Source organism: Marmota marmota, unplaced genomic scaffold, assembly GCF_001458135.2.
Source record: "Marmota marmota marmota unplaced genomic scaffold, marMar, whole genome shotgun sequence".
Lineage (NCBI taxonomy): Eukaryota > Metazoa > Chordata > Mammalia > Rodentia > Sciuridae > Marmota > Marmota marmota.
This window is the reverse complement of record NW_026000229.1, coordinates 29,561,950-29,580,945: the sequence shown is the minus strand read 5'-3', so window position 1 is coordinate 29,580,945 and position 18,996 is coordinate 29,561,950. Positions and strand designations below refer to the sequence as shown.

The window sequence follows — 18,996 nt, the reverse complement described above, 5'->3', positions numbered from 1 at the left end:
ATATGTATTACGTGGTATTCACCAAAAGAGTTTCATCCAAAATTTTAAATAGATTTCCACTTTCTGTTTAAATAGATTTCCACTTTTCTGTTTCTGAGATGTTGCCATTGAAACTGAGACCTCGATCATGCTCAAGAACAAATACTCACATAGTCATCTGTGGCATCTTTGACAGCTGTCATAGTTATTACCAGAACCAGAGGCACGATGGTAGTAAACCAGGTTAAGGAGGAGATTTCTGGAATTAGCTGAAATAAATATTTCAAATAATTTAGGGCTGTTAGCATTAAGAAATATATCTTCCAATTTTGTTATTTAATTCTATAAGACTTGGAAGAAATTAATGCAATTATATCCTGTTATTTGTCCAAATGTAGAATAACCCAATAATTTCAGTGTTTGCATTTGATAAGACACATAGGGTAGAAGCATCATTCTGCCAATTTTCAAACTGAAAAAAAAAAACATGAAAATTCTAAAGCAAGTTGAGAAGTAAACTTTTCTTGAAATTTTTCACATATGGTGGTCTTTCTCCATGTTGTTAAATGTCACCTGTCTTTCTCAGCTTCTCATCTAACTTTTAATAATTTTACCAATGCTTTATCACACCAGGTCTCAAAGAAAGATCCTTTGAATATCTACCTTGCACCAGACACTGAGCCAGTATTTTCCATATATCATTTGATTCCCAGAAAAATTCATTCAGTTAGATTATGTGCTATAATTATTTTTGCACTAGTCCATAGGGTTTTTATTCCACATATTTTATAAATAACTAGAAGAGAGGAGTTCAAAGGTTCCAAGTGCAAACAAATGATTAATGTTTGAGATGGAAATGCTAATTACCTAGGTTTAATCATTACACATTGTATATATGTACTGAATTATCACACTATACCCCATAAAGATGTACATTATTGTGTGTCAATTAAAAGTAAAAACAATTAAAAAAACAATAAGAAAACAAAATAAAACTCCTCTGAGGAGGCAGGAAAAATGTTGGACTAGTAGAAAAGCTGGATCCTACTCCTAGTGTCTCAGTAACTCATGCAAAAGTTTTACACATCACCTAAGCTCTCTGGATCTCATTTCTTCATCATTAAACAAAGGAGGTTGGTCTGAACCATCTCAAATGTACTTTCCAAATATAAAATTGTATGAACTAGGGCCTGGGGCTGGGGCTCAGTGGTAGAGCGCTCACCTAGCACATGTGAGGCATTGGGTTTGATCCTCAGCACCACACAAAAATGAAATAAAGATATTGTGTCTACCTCTAACTAAAAAATAAATATTAAAAGAAATTGCATGAACTGAGGCTTTGACCACAGGTAAGAAAGCCATCAGAGAAATGGATCCTAAGTTCTGCAGTGGCGTGAAGGGTTACACGAAGAAACCAAACTAGTTTTGTGGGACAGAGAAAAAAAACCTTGGATTCTACATTTTCTTCAATAAATGGTAAGTTGCTCATTAATTGTGCTCATCTGTTTGTTTGTTTTATTTTTATTTGGGGGTTTTTCCTGATTGTTTCTCAACTATATCCCTATTCTTAAGGAACTCTCCTACCCGCTCCACTTTCAGTCCTCGTAATTTCGTTGGGTGATTCCATTCTGGCTCCACACTTTGGCACATGATCTAGGTCAAGCCAATCACTGTCTCAAATCCTTGAGCCACAGTGATCAGTTTAGTAATGAGAAATAATCTCAAGACATTTACTAGAGATAAAAGGTAATTCATTCTCTCTCTCTCTCTCTCTCTCTCTCTCTCTCTCTCTCTCCCCCCTCCCTCCTCCTCTTTTTCTGTCTCTATCCATCTACATATCTATCTCATATTAGAGTTAGACTGGAGAGCAAGGAAGATAGGTCTAAAACTGCCAGGGCCACCAGATAGTAAGAATTTACACAAGAATCCTCATGACCAGCAGGGATGAGAACAGAGGAAGAGAAGCTACATCCTCATCAAATTGTTACTGCCCAGGAGTCTAACCACACTAGAGAGGAAATATGACCCTGAATATATTCACCTTTTGATTAAATTAATTTAGATTTCTGCCACTTTCCACCCAAAGATTCTTAATACAAATAGCTACTCGATTAAAGGAAAATAGTACCCAAAGCTTATAATCTATACTTCACACATCCAACCTATCTTCTACCTCTTCAAACTAAAACAAAGCCCAGCACATTCTGAATCAACCAGTGTGATCTGATTAAATTATCCAAAATTAATACTAAGTAAATAACTGACTAACAGGAACTGTTTCTGTGTGTGTGTATATATATGCATCTTTCTTGACCTATACCTTTTTCCTTCCCAAAATATCAGTAAGAGCTAAAATTTCAATTAAGCTTAAATTTTAGTCAGATGAGAAGGGAGAAATTAACTAATTACCACTCAAAACTGTAAGAATAATCATTTTAGAGTGAAATAACATACAGCAAACATCATTCATTTTATATGCACATAAAATATGTCATTGTTTTTGATCAAAATGAAATGTGCCAAATTAAGTACCGCAACCCTCTCAGTCTTAGTCAGCAAAGACTCTTTGCCTCAACTCTAGCAATCCCCACACTGTCATCGTGAGAGGAAGATAAAAAAAGAAAGGAGGCAATGAACAGTCATTATTATTAGGCTCTGGTTTGGTTCAAATAAAGTGCAAGTCTGCATTTTTTAAATGACCTCAGTGTTTAAAATGATGAATGCCCTGAGTGTTACCCATTCTTAGCACTCCCACATTTGTGAAGAGAAACAGCAACAATAACATTAAAAATCTGATAAGGATGGCTTTACCTCATCGCAAACATTTAGCAGAGTAAATTAACTTACTTTTCCAAATTATGTGAATATTTTTAAGAGATAATGAAGAACTACAACCCAAACATTACCTGTAATATCAGAAGGAAAAGGAAATAGGCATTTGCCACTCTTTGGAACTGTTCAAATAAATTAATTGGCAAGAAGGTAAGAATGTTGTACTTGGATGTGTGGATACGATTATCCTGAAAAAGAAATAGCATCGTGTTAGTATGAGGCAAGGTGTTGCTCATTATAGCTCTGAAATGTACAAAGATGAGCATGAATCATGCCAGAGTAAGAAAGAGAAGCCAGTTATCTAGGAAATGTAAAACTCTGCATGGCCCAAGCCCTTCATCTTTCCCAAGATAACATACTCCTCGTGCTAGATGAAAGGACGATGTGGTGCCATAAAATCACCCTTACTAAAAAATATATCAACTGCACAAGTCCACTGATTAGATATTTTTGCTTTTGTGCATTCATCCCTTTGATATGTATTGCTTAAGTACCTACTATATGATGGCATTGAGTTCATGCTAAGGCCCATATATTGGAAGGAATCTGTGTGAAAGTCATCCAGTCCACCTTCCTGAAGCATGGTCCTTTAGGAGCTTGACAAAGGGCCCTTAGAATTGTCTTTGAAGGTCTCCTCTGATGGAAAACTTACTGCCTTTAAAGGCAGCCTGTTCCCATTTAAGAACAGGAATTACTAGAAAAGTCTTTCTTATGAGAAACCAAATCTGCCTCCCCATAATTTCTTGTTATATGCTGAATTCCATCCCTCAGGTCACCCAGACTAAGTTTGTCTTTTCCATGTTGATAATTGGTTTTGGGGGGATTTTAGTTGTTTGTTTTTGGTTTTGTTTGGTTTCGTTTAGTTTGGTTTCAGTACTGGGGACTGAGCCCAGTGGCACTACATCACTGAGCTACATCCCCAGCCCTATTTACTTTTCAGTTTGAGTCTCTCTAAATTGCCAAGGTTAGCCTCTTTCACTTTCAATCCTCCTGTCTCAGCCTCCCAGTTCACTATGATTACACGCATGTACCACCATGCCCAGTAACCTTCAAATATTTGAAGACCACTCATAGAACTCCTCTAAATCTTCTTTAATCCACATTCCTAAACCTCTCAGTCTTTTTCCATGACCTATTTTGCAGACATTTTTTATTGGTCAGCCTCTTCTTGACCTACCCCAACTTCTCCAAATCTGTCTTAAAACATAGCACCTAAAGCCAAATACAAATTACAGACCTAGTTCAACCAGACCATGTACAGTGGGACTTTGCTGTTCAGTGTTCTGAACTACTATGTTAACAAGCCCTAAAGTTTCATCAGCATTTTGGAAACTGTATCTCCATATGTATTCATATTAAGTTTCAATCATCCAAAATCCCTAAATCATTTTTACATAAACCACGATTTAATCAGTTTTCCTTCCCTATTTTTTTAATATCAATGTTCAAGATCTTTCATATATTCCTATTATATAAGACTAATAGAAAAAAACATTTTTAAACCTTACTTGTACTATAATAATGTATTTAATATTCCTCCCAGCATTGTATCACCAGAAAATTTTAAGTACATACCTTTTATATATTCTTCCAAAGACAAAAACAAATACATTAAAAAGGATACACCACAGATGAAAATATTGTTCATTTAAAAATAAAGCTAGCTTGGCGTGGTGGCACACGCCTGTTATCCCAGCAGCTTGGGAGGATGAGGCAGGAAGATCATGAGTTTAAAGCCAGCCTCAGCAAAAGTGAGGCACCAAGCAATTCAGTGAGACCTTGTCTCTAAATAAATACAAAATAAGGCTGGGGATATGGCTCAGTGGTTAAGTGCTCCTGAGTTCAATCCCCAATACCAAAAATAAAATAAAATAAAGCTATAGTAAATTACCAGAGATCTCTCTATAGATCAATGTTAATAACATTTTAAGGTATTATATAAAACATATTAAATACACTTTATTTAACCACTTACAAATCCATTTACTTGTACTCCACTGAGGCTTAACTCTATCATATCCACAAAAATAGCATGACAAAGTCAGGATGATAAGTCCTGCTAAAATTCAGAATCAACATGCCCTAAATAGATTTTTTAAATGAGGTTGTTTATGTTCCTAGTAATCACTGTTATCTGTTTAAATAAAATTAAACCTTCTGCTAAATGACCATTTTGACCATTTAGCAGGAATCAAGATATCCTACTCTGTGCTACAAGTTGTGGGAAAGTAAGAAGAGGTTAAGAGAAGAGTTCTCAGCTTAGTGGTCTGATCACTGTTATGTGCTAAAAACTGCTCTATTAGCTGAAGATGAGTAACTGCAGTGTGTTACCTACTCAAGAGCTGGGCTGGAAAGGAAGGATGTAGGAACTGTCAATCATGATGTTTTCCTCAAGAGGGAACTTGGAGAAAATACTGGGGAAGAGGAAAGCAAAGGAGAAAAAACAGTTAACCAAAAGTATCTTATATTCCAAATTCTATTTTATTTTTTCCTTCTAAATTAAAACTAAAACAGAGGTTAAGCTTGCATCTTGCTAAAAGGATAGATACAACATCTGTGTCAGTCAAAATCATAGTAAGAACTATAAAGAAATTCTCCTGAATTCCATATAGGTGAGGAGCTAATTCTGTGGGATGAAGTGATAATGTCAACCAGAAACTATGACAATTTTCTCCTAGTTACTTAGCTTGACATATAACAAAGATTATGTTTGTTCTGGCTCTGTTGTAACTTAGTCACAGATGATGCAAACCTGCACATCTTCGGCTGGGAGCAAGGAACAAGGGCTCCCCCTCCTGGACAATCTCTGGGTCCATCTACTCCTTGTTCAAGAATGTATTAGTGACAGGACTGACAGATGCAAGTAATAGGAACATGAAATTAAGGGAATAATTCTATAAAATGGGGCCACTATGCTGATCTCTATATGCTTTCTTTTCCAAGAAGCAATTTACCTGAAGCCCTGCCTACCTTAAGCAGCCTGGATATGTTACATTCCTTGGCAAACTACCTCTTATCAGCAGGAGAAATGTAAGCCTAAAATAATATTGATGCGAGGAACCTAAGTTAGCCTAAAGGTGGAAATTTTTGTGACCCTTTTCAGAGACCAGATCCTGAAACTCAGAGAGATAAGGATAATTCCCCCTATCCATAAAATCCATAAGAATTTATGGTTAAGAATACAATTATATCCACTTATTATGGGCCACGGTGACCTAGAGTTGTCATGGCAGTGAGGACTTGAAAGTCTGATGTCATCCTGCTGTCAGTCAAAAGTCAAGAGGTAAACCTGGACAGGACTCTCTGGAAACTTCTTTTTGATCCCCAATAGAAAATGGAGTACAGGAGAAGCACACTGTCCCTCTCCTGAGAGAACCCACTCTCTCCCTTAAGAGTATCACCTTTCCCTTCCCATCACTTTAATAAACTCATAACTGTTACTCTGAGTGACATGTCTGAAATAATTTTGACTTGATTGCAAGAATTGGGGTTTGAAGGGAGGGGGCTTCATGCTGCCTCAGTTACCTGGAAGGACCTTGGCCTATAACATTAGGAAGACCTTAAATCAGATACATTGATAGTTAGCCATTTTGATGAGCTGGCCTATGGGCTTTCAGTCAAATTTTAGTATGACTCACTCTATAATACAGCACAGAAGATCTTCACCTCCACCATCTTAGAACTACTTCTCCACTACAGAATACTAGAAACATCCAAATCAGAAAAGAATGAGAAGGGAGTGGCCCCTGGAGAATCCGTGTGGCATGTCTGGTGCTAAAGGAAGCCAGGCTGGAAGCCATGGTGTTAGCTTGTTAGCCAGATGGGCTGGTCAATTGGCTCCATGATGAAATAGACTGAAGCACATCATCAAAGACCATGCTGGACCAGGGCAGGCCTTCCAGACAGTGGGAAAGAGCCAGCCCAAGGGAGCGTGGAAACCACCCACTCCCTATGGGAAACTCACTCCCGAGAGCTCAAAGTGAAGCCAAGGCCAATTACTCCTGCAAGACTGGCCATCAGGAAAATGACTCCAAGAGGCACTGTGAGTAAAGGTCTGCAGAGGTACATGTAGCATCGGTAAAGAGCCTCCCTCTCAACGTCAGGATAAGGACAACGCATTGCTCCTCTAAAATGTGTTAATAAAGCTCCAAGGTAGACAGAAGATGGCCTGACCTAAAAGAGACTGGAAGGAGAGTCAGGACTAGAGGGTTCAGCACAAACTGGGCTAGAGGGAGAAGCTCTTAGGAATCCATACTAAGAAATGGAGGGCTCACCAAAAGGTTTTAAAGAAAAAAGTTACCTGATGGGATTTTTTTATGTTAAAAAATTTCAGGGTGGAGAAGAAATTGGAGATGACTAAGAATAGATATAAAAATAGCAACCAGGAGGTCTTTGAATTATTCCAGGTGAGAGATGATGGGCAGCTTCCACCACTATGGTGATGGCAGAAGGAATGACGAATAATAATAATAATAGCAGATTTTTCCAAGCTCTTATTATATATACTATTCTTTATATTTTATAGCCCATTTTATCTTTAGAACATCCTTATGAAATAAGTACTCCATCATAAAGAGGGAAATCCAGCATTCAAAGAGATTAAGTAACTTACATGAGGTTATGCAGCTTATAAGTGGTGCAGCCTGGATTTGAATCCAGGGACTCTGTCTCTTTAGCCCACCCTCTTCCCCCCAGTTCACTGTCCTCTGCTGCCAGGATAATCCTCCTCACCCTCTCCTCCCTTCTTCTCAATCCTGCTGGCACTTTCTTACCAAAGGAACCAGTACTTCCATCTATCTCTTCCTCTCCTGTCACCCCTCAGTCAGAGCCCTAGTTATTAACTGCCAATGTATGATTACAGTTTCCTTGTATTCCCTTTCAGTTCCCCTCAAGAGTGATCCCTTTGTCCCCTCACAAAGATCCATGCAGACAAATAGTATACATAACCACACCCTTATTTTAGCCTTCTCAACAGAAGCAGCAGTGGTGAAAGTCTTTTTCACTTTTCAGTGCTGACTAATAGAAAGGAGGGGGAAAGTAAAAATGACAAATTCCTCAAACAGGCTGTTCTAGTTTAGATGTGAGATGTCCCCAAAAAGCTCATGTGTGGGACAATGTAAGAAACTTTAGAGGTGAAATGATTGGGTTATGAGTGTTTTGATCTAATCAGTGCATTAATCCCCTACTAAGGATTAACTGGATGATAACTGTAGGCAGACAGGTGTGGCTGGAGGAGGTGGTTGTCCTTGTTGAGTAGAATCTCTCTTTCTCCTGGTACGAGGTATTGAGCCTCTTTCTATGCCACACTCTTCCACCATGATGTTCTACCTCACCTCAGGATACAAAGAATGGAGACAGCTGTCTATGGACTGAGACCTCTGAAACTGTGAGTCCCAAAATGAACTTTTCCTCCTCTATGTTGTTCTTGTCAGGTCTTTTGGTCACAACAGTGAAAAAGCAGTGACTAAAACAGAAACTGTTAGCTGTGACTAACCTGACCATGTGGTTCAGAAGCTTTTGGAGCCTTTTGGAATTTGTTGGAGAAACTTTGAAATGTTTAGTGATACAAGTTGGAAAAGTTTTAGATTGTTGTAAACAGAGCTTAATGGGCAATTCTGGTGGGAACTCAGAAGACCAGAATGTTGATTTGACTGTGGAGAGTAGTGAATGGGCTCATGAGATTTCAGAGGAAAAGAAGAACTCTATTGGAAATTGGGCTGGAGGCCATTCATGTTACATTCTGGCTAAGAAATTACATTTTGCCTGTGTCCTGACACCTTCTGTGAGGCTGAATTTGTAGATGATGGACTTCTTAATCTGGTAGAAGAAATTTCCAAGCAGCATACAATTCAGGAGATGGCATGGATATTGCTGGTGGCTTTTAGCAGAAAGCAAGGAAGAAAGATTCAAAAAACTCACAGTTTGGCCAGAAAACTGTGAGTAAAGCTGAGGATAAGGAAGTTGTGGTTGTTGAAATCATTACAGCCACTTAAAAAAAAAATGTTAAAGACTTTGCCCAGAGACAATAAGAAAGATGGCTTGTAAGCATCTCAGGAATTAGCAAGACCACACCCATCTTAGGCACAAGGGTATAAAAGTAAAATTCTTTTGAGAAGAGACCATGGGGACACCCTGCTTGTATATGGGTGCCTATGAAGTTATTTCACCATGCTCAGCCACATAGGCACTCAGGTGGAAACTTGACTACTGCTTGAAATGGCAGAAACCACATGATGCTGGTTTTGCAGGATTACAAGATGCTAGAGTTAGGGCCTGAGAGGCCTGGTAAAGTGCAGCAGGGTCACCAACCCCTGAGAGAACAAAGTGTGGACAAGGAAGCTGAAGCTATAGTGGAGTTCTCCCAAATTAAGTATCATCGTGTATCCCAGATGCTGGACATGGAGCTGCAGGACTTGTTTGCCCAGCTGTATTTTGCTCTCGCTTTGGTTCCATCCCTTCTTCTATGCCTCTGTTTCTCCCTGGTGGAATGGAAATGTATACTCTGAGCCTTTATATATTGGACATATGTAACTTGCTTTTGATTTTTATAGGGGCTTATGCTGAGAGTTTGCCTTGAGTCTCAGAGGAAACTTTGGACTTGGACTTTGGGACAATGCTAAAACTGTTAAGACTATGAGAACTCTTGAAAATGAACTAACTGTATTTTATGAGATGGCCATGAGCTTTTGAGGCCCAGGGGCAAAATGTTATGGTTTACATATGAGGTGTCCCCCAAAAGGTCATGTGTGAGATCATGCAAGAAGGTTTAGAAGTGAAATGATTGGGTTATGAGAGCTTTAACCCAATCCATGCATTAATCCCTGGATAGGGATTAACTGAGTGGTGACTATTGCCAATTAGGGTGTGGCTGGTGGAAGTGAGTCATTGGTGGATGTGTCTTTGGGGTTATATTTTGTGAGCTGAGTGCTTTCTCTGCTTCCTGACCATCATGTTCTGAGCCCTTTCCTCTTCCACACACTTCTCCATGATGTTCTACTTTGTCTTGGGCCCTGAGGAATGGAGTCGGCCATGTATGGACTAAGACCTCTGAAACTACAAGCATCAAAACAAACTGTCTCCTCTAATTGTTCTTATCAGATCTTTTGGTTACAATGGCAAAAAAAACTGACTAAAATGTGGGCCATCAATAAAATATTAATAAAATAGAAAACATTATTTTGATAATAAGATTCCCATCTACTCACAATGGGAGTGTATTGCTTTAAAAAAATAGAAAATAACACACACTGTGAAATTCACAAACAGAATATTTGGGAAGTTGACCTTGATTTTTCCACTGGAACATAGTGCTAATAATATTTCTCATCTATATATTTATGGAACTATTATGTAGATAAAGTCATAAATGTAAAACCATTTTACATTAAATTAAAGCATTTTTACATGAAAGAATTATACATATACAGGATTGTTTGTGAGCAACTCCCAAATAATCCCAGGGGGAAAAACACATACAATGTACTAGTCAGGATAAACTGACCATGCCATGCTAACAACTCCTAAATATTCATAATGTCATCCAATAAGTTTATTTCTTCCTCATGCTACTTTTCTAACATGAGCCCTCTCATCGTTGTTACTCACAATGGACCAACCATGTTTTCAAATACAGTTGCCATACCAAAGAGAAAGAGAAAGCTTTGAAGAATCTCACACCCATATGTTAATATTTTAACCTGAATGCTCACAAATCATTAGACAAGAGAGTCACCATGTATACAGAAGACAAAAAGCTAAAAACAGTGACGGACATCAACAGCTACCTCAAATGGAAATCTGCCACAATATTTTGAGAGTGTGAGACAAATCAGTACAAAAATAATTTATCAAAAGTAAAGGGAAGGGAGAAGGAAGGGGAAAAGGAAAGACAACAGAATGAATCTGACATAACTTTCCTATATACAAATATGAATATACCACAGTGAATCTCATCATCACATACATCCACAAGAAATTAATTTTTAAAATATCTATGGGTAAGTGGAAGAAAGATCAATAGAGGAAAGGGAGCAAGGGGGCAGGGAAGAAAGGTACTGGGGACTGAATTAGAACAAGATATATTCCATGCTTTTATAATCATGTCAAAATGAATTTTTCTGTCACATATAAAACTAAAAAGAACCGATAAAAAATGTAAAAATGAACCTCAGTGCTCCAAGTCCAGCTCTAATACACAGTTGACTATGTTCCCTTTCCCCTCAACTAACAGAGTTCTATCTAGACAGACTCAACCCCCATCCTGTAACTCCAGGGCCAGGCTCAAGTTAACATAAACCAACTACATGGTTCACCCTCATAATTACAATTTTGAGTTCATACACAAGCACATGACTGGTCAATTCTGGAATTTGCTGAAAATTTAGGCTTTCTCTTTCCTATTTCATCTCCACCTGGAAACATGCAGCATCTTGGGGTCATGAGTAGGGAGGTTGCCAAGAATTAACTTGACACTGACTATACAGCTAAGAAATGTAGAGAAAGAAATTAAACCAAGCCTTTCCTGAGGCTAGCCCTAAATATGGAATTTTTCAACCAAAAAAAAAAAAATCAGGTAATAATACACTCAAGATCAGTTTATGTTTTCATATAATAATCTACTTTTATCTCTACTTTTGCCTAAAAGAATGCATCATGGAAGGTTAAATTTATGTTCAGCCATTGACCAGGGACACTGCCTGTACCTGTAAATCCCACAGGCCAAGACCCAAAGCTTTCGCAATCAGTACCACAGTCTTAGCACTCTTTCCTCACTTGATGAAACATTTTTTATGTCATGACAGCTGTAAAAAGTAACCATCTAGAACTTGAAGGGGAAATATCTAGCTTTTCTTGCCACAAGAGGAGAAAGATGGAGTATTGTTATGATACAATCTAGATTCTAGGGAGAGAAATAATCCTGATTTTTAAGGGAGAGATTATCACTAAACCATGAAATTAAAACCAAAAAGAAACTGTGTCCACAGACTTCTTGCATAAAAGAGGAAGTGGCCAAAAGGCATTTGCACCACTCAGGAAATATGTGAAACACACATGTTTATGCAAAGATCCTAAAAGAATGCACGTATGGGGCAAATGGGCTGGAGATCAACGTCTGGCACCTCACTAATACCAGGAGAAACTCAGCTTCTCAGCATTAATGTTGCCTAAAATGGAGTCCACTGTGTTCAGGAGTGGAGGAAATGAAGAGATGGGATGCTCATGGATGAACCCACCTGGGGTTGCATCAGCCACAGAAGAGGCTGTGCAGAGAGCTGTCAATAGACATCAGCTACATCCTCATCATTATCTTAATATTCTCCTAGGCCTGGGCTGCCAACCTTGAGCAAAAATATGTATGGAGAGGGAATATGCAGAGGGCACATTTCCCCAACATTTACCCACTTATCCAATTCATCTTTATGAAAGGCTTTATACACGTCAGGTACAATATTATTGAGCCAGGGCTACAAATGCAAATAAAGTCCCCACCCTCCTAAAACAAGTTTGCACTTCAGTAGGAGAGAGAGAGGCAGGAATACAAAAATAAACCTGCCAACTGATGACACAGTTTAAGTAAGTGATTGCTGCTATGAAAACAGTGAGCTACAGAACAGAAGTACCTTATGCTCCCTTAGCAAGCCTTCCTGCTTGACTTTCCAAGCTAATGCAACCACAGGATTATCCCACCCAATGAGACCTTTGGAATATGTGACCCATCTTCCAGGAGTGCCCATCCTCCAGGGGTATCCAAATGAATCCTATGGACTAGCAGGGAGAAAAAGTGAATGTATATATTAACTAAAATTGTATAAAGATTACTAATATTGAACATACAGATTATCTTTACTATAGATGATGTGTACTATAGATATATGTCTCTAGTAATGACAATATATAAACATACATGTACGTGTGTGTGTATGTGCACAAAGTGTATATTTGTGTATGTGTGTGCATGAATATGTGCATATTATGCATATTTATATGTATGCATACAAATGTGCTATATCTTTGGTAAAGACAATCCATGCATATATGCATAGATATGCTCATACACAGATTTATTTTCCTTCTGACAAGTAGGAAACATGCTCAAAAACCTTGAAGACAGCAGACTAATTATTTTTATGGTCAAAGGAAATGAGGATGACCCTGTTCACCAAAACTTGGACACAGGACAGAGAACATGTGGCTTTCTGTGTAATGTTTTCTCTGTGTCACACAACACCACCAGCTCACAGGTATAGTATTCTTACCCATACTGAGCACTACGCTGAGGCGCTGTACATACATCATCTCAAGCAGTCCTAAAAAACCCCAATAAACTGTCACTATTTCACTACCACTTTACAGATGAGGAAACTGAGGTTTACAGTTCTGAGCAGTTCTGAGGATTGCCTAAAGAACAAAGCCACATACAGTCCTGTGTGTTCTCAAATGAAACGTGTTTCTTAGAAATGCATCAGAAATGAGAAATCTTCAAATATCTCTTGATTAGTGAATTCACTGACCCTCCTACTACAGCCCTCACCCTAAAAAAAACCAGGACCTCCTTAAGACAAAGCCCAGGAAAGGGCTCACATTAATCCCATCAGCAAGAACATCCACTTCAGTCCTTTCAACTGAGGGAGTGCTTTGCCAGGCTTGGCTGGGGAGCTCATTTCTCATCTAGACCTCAGGGGCGGGGTAGGCAGTAGGCCTCCCTCTTCCCCCAAAGCAAAACTGCCTGACAGTGTCACAAACCTTGTTCTTTTTTCTACCCTCCGGCCTTGGTTTAGCGTTCCAGCGTCTGAAAGACTGTTCTAGAACTAGTAAATGTCCTATGAATAGTGATTTGTCTACAAAGAACTAATTTTGGACAATTACCAGGGGAACAAATTAAATTTTCCTTTGAGATTAATTTAATCATGCTAATTTTTTTTCTCCAGGATGCTTAGATGCTTACGACATTTTAGACAGTTTCAAACAAAATGTTGACTTTTCTTTTGTGACATCGGAAAAAAAGAACTGAAAATACCTGTAAAATTAGAGAGAGAGAGAGATTTCAAGTATACACCTTCTCCAGAGAGATAAGAAGGTATACAAAAGAGCAAAGGAAAGATGAAAAGTTGCATTTTCATGGAAATTTCATAGGCATCCCTAATGATCTGTGTGCCCCCTATTTCTGCCTTGCCAGAGCTCTTCTATGCCTCCTCCTATGGATCCAGTATCTGCTGGAGAGTAGGCCCTCAGCTCTGGCCGACTGGCCCATCTCAGTCGGGGCTTTGAGTTCTATGAGTAGATGGGCACTTCTTTGAACTGATGTGGAAGCTAACTTGCTCAGGCAACTTCCTGAAAGGACTTTGGGAACAACAGTACACATAAGCTGCTTTGTTTATGAGGACTAAAAATTTAAAAGACTATGGTCACACACTGCTGTGCAATCTGGGAACAAGGCCAAATTTCCAGCAGGACTTCAATGCTTATGACAATTAAAAAGGCACAATGGAAAAGTCCAGTCAAGAAAAAAAAAAAACACCTCTGAAGAACTTCCCAGAGGGCCAAGAGGTTGTAACAACACACTATGAATAGTCTAATCCTTCCTGGGACACCACTGCTTCCACCAGGGGTCTACATAAATAATACCACCTCAAGGGTTGCCATTTTCTCCTGAACCCCAAGAGATTAGAGGGGAAGCCCCTGCTACTGCAAGGCCCCCACCCCTGCAGAGTGCTGTAATCAGTTGGGACCCTACTGTACTCCCTTGCCTGGGTTGGCAATGAATCTAAATTTAAATTTGGACTGACCCACAACACCTGTCTTTGTGGTTTTTGTTCATAGTTTTATTTGGAGAGTGAAATGAGAGGGAGAGAACAGAGGACTGGTTGGAAATAGGGAAGCAAAATTCTCTACATTGGTGAGGGAGGAAGAAGGAGACAGGAGTGATAAGAAGACCTTAAAAATATCCTTAACACACAGCAGAAACTATAATTTATAAATAAAGTGTCAGTCTGACTTTTTTGTGATCATAACATGCACAAAGGAGGGTTTGATAAATTTTTTACCAAATTTGGAGGTTATGCTGGAGATGATCCGAATTAAATAAAGATTACCCAAAATTTGCTTTGGGATTGACAGTGGGGTTCCCTAATGGCATACATAAAAATAGGCAGTTGTCTTCTGTAGCCACCAACACAGAGATTCAAGAAGAAGCCCAAGTGAGGGCTGAGCACAACAAGACCTACCATGATGTGATCACAGAGTCCCCAATCAAGGACAGATGCTCCAAGTCACTAAACTGATTTGCAAATGAGCTGCTTCTCACAGAAGCAATCCTAAGTACAGGCCCCAGAGCAAGTAATTGTAGAGATTAGTTTATTTAACAGTTAACAATCCACCAGAGCATCACTAGGGAGGCCGGCTAGGAGTAACTACCATATACAAAACTGCTTCGAAACAAAGCAGACCAGATCCTTTCCCCTGTTTCTTGAATTAATAAATGAATGAATGTGGGCTCCTGACTGCAGTTCCCAAAGCTTCTCTGCCATCTCACCCTACTTCCTTAATTCTTCTTCCCAACCCATTCCTCTTCCACAGTCTTCCACCCAATCCACTCCATCTAGGGGGTAAATGTTAGAAAATTGGACTCTGCCCCTTTCACTGGATGACAGAGGGATCACCAGTAGCACTGTAAATTAGGATTTTAAGGGGCGAGGAAGTAAAACCTAGGGGTCTGTGGCCGAGGGCTTTTTTAGAAACAAGTTTTCCCCAAATAGTTAATGTTTATAATTATAGGTACTAAAGATGTCAAGCTCTGTTTTAGATACTCTGTTCCCACAATAATTTTCAGAAAAATTATTTGCTTGCAACCTTAGTAAGGACAGTGAAACCTAGAAAGGATGAAAGCTAAAGCCACAGTCCACAATACCCAAGTGTTTTTTATGAAATTTTCTGATTCCAGATCTAAAGAAAATCTCCCATTAAGAAACAGGGAAGAAGAGAATGCAGACATGCTATAAAGAAAAGAGTTACACAAAAACTGCAAAGTATTAGATAAAAACAGAACCAGAGATCAATGGAAAAGAGTAGAAGACAGAGACAAATCCTCACAGATACAGTCATCTGATCCTTGACAAAGATGCTAAGAACAACATTGGAGATAAGACTGTCTTTTTAACAAATGATGCTGGGATAATTGAATGCCCATATGAAGAAGATTGAAATTAGATCTCTATATCTCACTCTGCACATGGTCAACTCAAAATGGACCAAAGACCTAGGAATTAGACCAGAAACTATGCAACTGCTAGAAGAAAATGTAGGGTCAACCCTCCAATATACAGGTGTAAGTAATGACTTCCTCAATAGGGTCCCAGAAGCTCAGAAAATAATATCAAGAATTGATAAATTGGGTGACACCAAACTTAAAAGCTTCTGCAGAGCAAAGGAAAGAAATGAATGAAGAAGAACCTACAGAATAGGAGAAATCTTTGTCAGTTACTCTTCTGGATATATATTAAAATATCCAGTATATAGAGAGAGGGCTCAAAAAACTTACCAACAAATAAGCCAATCAAAAATGGGCCTATGAACTAAACAAATATTTTTCAAAAGAAGAAATACAAATGGTCAACAAAAATATTTTTAAAAAATGTTGAACATCTTTAGCAATCAGGGAAATGCAAATCAAAACTGCACTGAGATTTCATCTCACTCCAATTTGAATGGCAGCCATCAAGAATACGAATAATGGGAGGGCAGAGAAGACGGCGGCAAATAGAGTGCATCACCCCCGTGTACCGCGTCACTGCGCAGGTGAATAATGAGTTAGAACGACCAAAAGCTATCTTGTTAGGAATTTCCAGCAAAATTGGGGTGCACCAAAACCTAGAGGAAGGATTTCCGTCATCGAGGACCGGTTACTGGGTCTCAACCGCGAGTGAACTGTGTGCCCGGAGATCCAGGCTGATTGATCCACGGCCCGCCCCGCGGCTAGAGACGGCGGGGTGCCGAGAAGCGGCCAGCAACGCAGAGAAACGGCGCTACGGATTCTGTGGAGTCCTGCCGGCTGTGCCCTCACTGAGCTCCGGGCTGAGTTCGGGGTTTGAGATGGGGGAAGGAAGTGGTCCAGTTCTGTCCCCCACATCGGACAGTCCACCAAGGAAGCCAGCGGCCACCATATTGGAGAGCTGACGTCACCATCACCAGTTTCCGACAGATCGCAGCAATAGAACAGATGTGTGTTATTCAGCCCATCTCCCATACAGCGGGGAATTCACATAAAATCTCTCCCCGGCTTTCCGGAGACGGGACTATCAGAGTGAGTGTGGATGGAGGCGTGGGGAAAGGTAAAGGCACCTGACCTCCAACTCCCCCTCCCATCAGCAGCAAAAACGAAACCTGTCTTGCGAGCTCTGGGTGAGTGGCAAGCGGAAGGAATCAAACAATAAGGTGCCAGTTCCCAATAGCCACGCTCCACACCCAGCAAACTGCAGGCCCAGAGTATAGTTTGAACTGCTGAGAGGTATCACACTGGGGAAGGCCTGGCTAGCAGGAGAAGCCAGGGGACTAGAGGCCAGGAATAAACCTAAGCTAACAGGTTTTTGAGAGACACCAGGGGGGGAGGAGGGAGCGGCCTCACATGGATTGTATCCTACAGCCAGAGGGCAAAATCTTGGCCCGGAAGGCACAGCAGCACCTACTGGAAGCGAAGAAAATAGAAACCTAACAGTGCCTTTTTTTCTTTCTTTCTTGTTTCATTTTTTTAATTCTTTAATTTTTTAATTTTAACTTTTTTTCTTTTAATTATTTTTTTTCAATTGTAATTTTTTACTGCATTTTATTATTTTTTATCATTTCTTTTCATTTCTATTCTTTTCTCTTTCTTTCTTCTCTCCCTCTCTCTTTCTTGGTTTGTGTCCTTACCTTTTCCCCATCTTTCCTCTTAAGCATGAACACCCAGATTACATATAACTTATTAAATTAAAATAGGTGAATACTACGAATAGGTCTATAGTCCGCTAAGCCCTTAACTACCCCCAAGTACTCCTGTCTATTCTCTTGTTAATATCCGCCTGCATTTGAGCAACCCCCCAAAGAAGCTAACATATACTAACCTCCATACCATCAAATTGCCCGACCTTAACATAAAATCCTAAGTCCAAACCTCAATTCTCTATATGCCATCAAAATCTGAAGCCTTTAATGAAACTATGAATTTACCTTAAATCACAATTAAATCCAACATCTCTAAACATTGTCTCCCAACACAAAGGAGAGATATTGGAACTATAAAAACCAAACAAATTTAAAGGAGAAAACAGAAACACAGCAGTCAAACAGAGTTGGAAAGTAACTTGAGCACCATGAAAAAACAAGGGAAAAAAGGATTACAAACAATGCAGGACAACTTAAATACACAGGAGAACCTAGAGGCATCAGAAAAATGGACACAGAAAAAACTCAAGGCATACCTAACTCAGATGGAACGGAATCTTAGAGAAGACATTAGACAGCAAGTCCAAACAATGAAAGTACATTTTGAAAATGAATTAAATAAACAAATTCAAATGGCAAAGAACGAGCTCTACCAGGAGATAGAGATTTTTTTTAAAAAATCAAACAGTAATCCTAGAAATGCAGGAAACCATAAACCAAATTAAAAACTCAAACGAGAATATTACAAATAGACTAGATCAAGTAGAAGTCAGAACATCAGATAATGAAGACAAAGTATATCAACTTGAAAAGAATATAGTCAACACAGAAAGGATGCTTAAAATTCACGAGCAATCTATCCAAGAGATATGGGATGTCATAAAAAAACCAAACTTAAGAGTCATTGGGATAGAAGAAGGTATAGAGGTTCAAATCAAAGGAATGGACAATCTATTGAATGAAATAATCCTAGAAAACTTCCCAGATATGAAACATGGAATGGATTGCCAAATCCTGGAAGCCTACAGGACCCCAAACATTCAAAACCGTAATAGACCAACTCCAAGACACATAATTATGAAGATAGTGAACATACAGAACAAGGAGAGAATATTAAAAGCTACGAGAAAAAGGAGGCAGATTACATTCAGGGGTAAACCAATTAGGTTAACAACTGATTTTTCATCACAGACTTTGAAAGCAAGAAAATCCTGGAACAACGTATTTCAAATGCTGAAAAATAATGGATTCCAACCAAGAATACTGTAT

General features: G+C 39.1%; 1 protein-coding gene across 1 annotated transcript in view; it reads right to left on the bottom strand.

The window, feature by feature from the left end:
* Atp8b4 (ATPase phospholipid transporting 8B4 (putative)) overlaps nucleotides 1-18,996 on the bottom strand; it is a 242,420-nt gene that overhangs the window by 156,123 nt on the left and 67,301 nt on the right. Inside the window, exons 4-5 of the mRNA XM_048793164.1 lie at nucleotides 2,886-2,999; nucleotides 150-248 (exon numbers count right to left, since the gene is read on the bottom strand). Coding sequence (XP_048649121.1) covers nucleotides 150-248; nucleotides 2,886-2,999 — 213 coding nt within the window. The remainder of the gene's footprint in view (nucleotides 1-149; nucleotides 249-2,885; nucleotides 3,000-18,996) is intronic.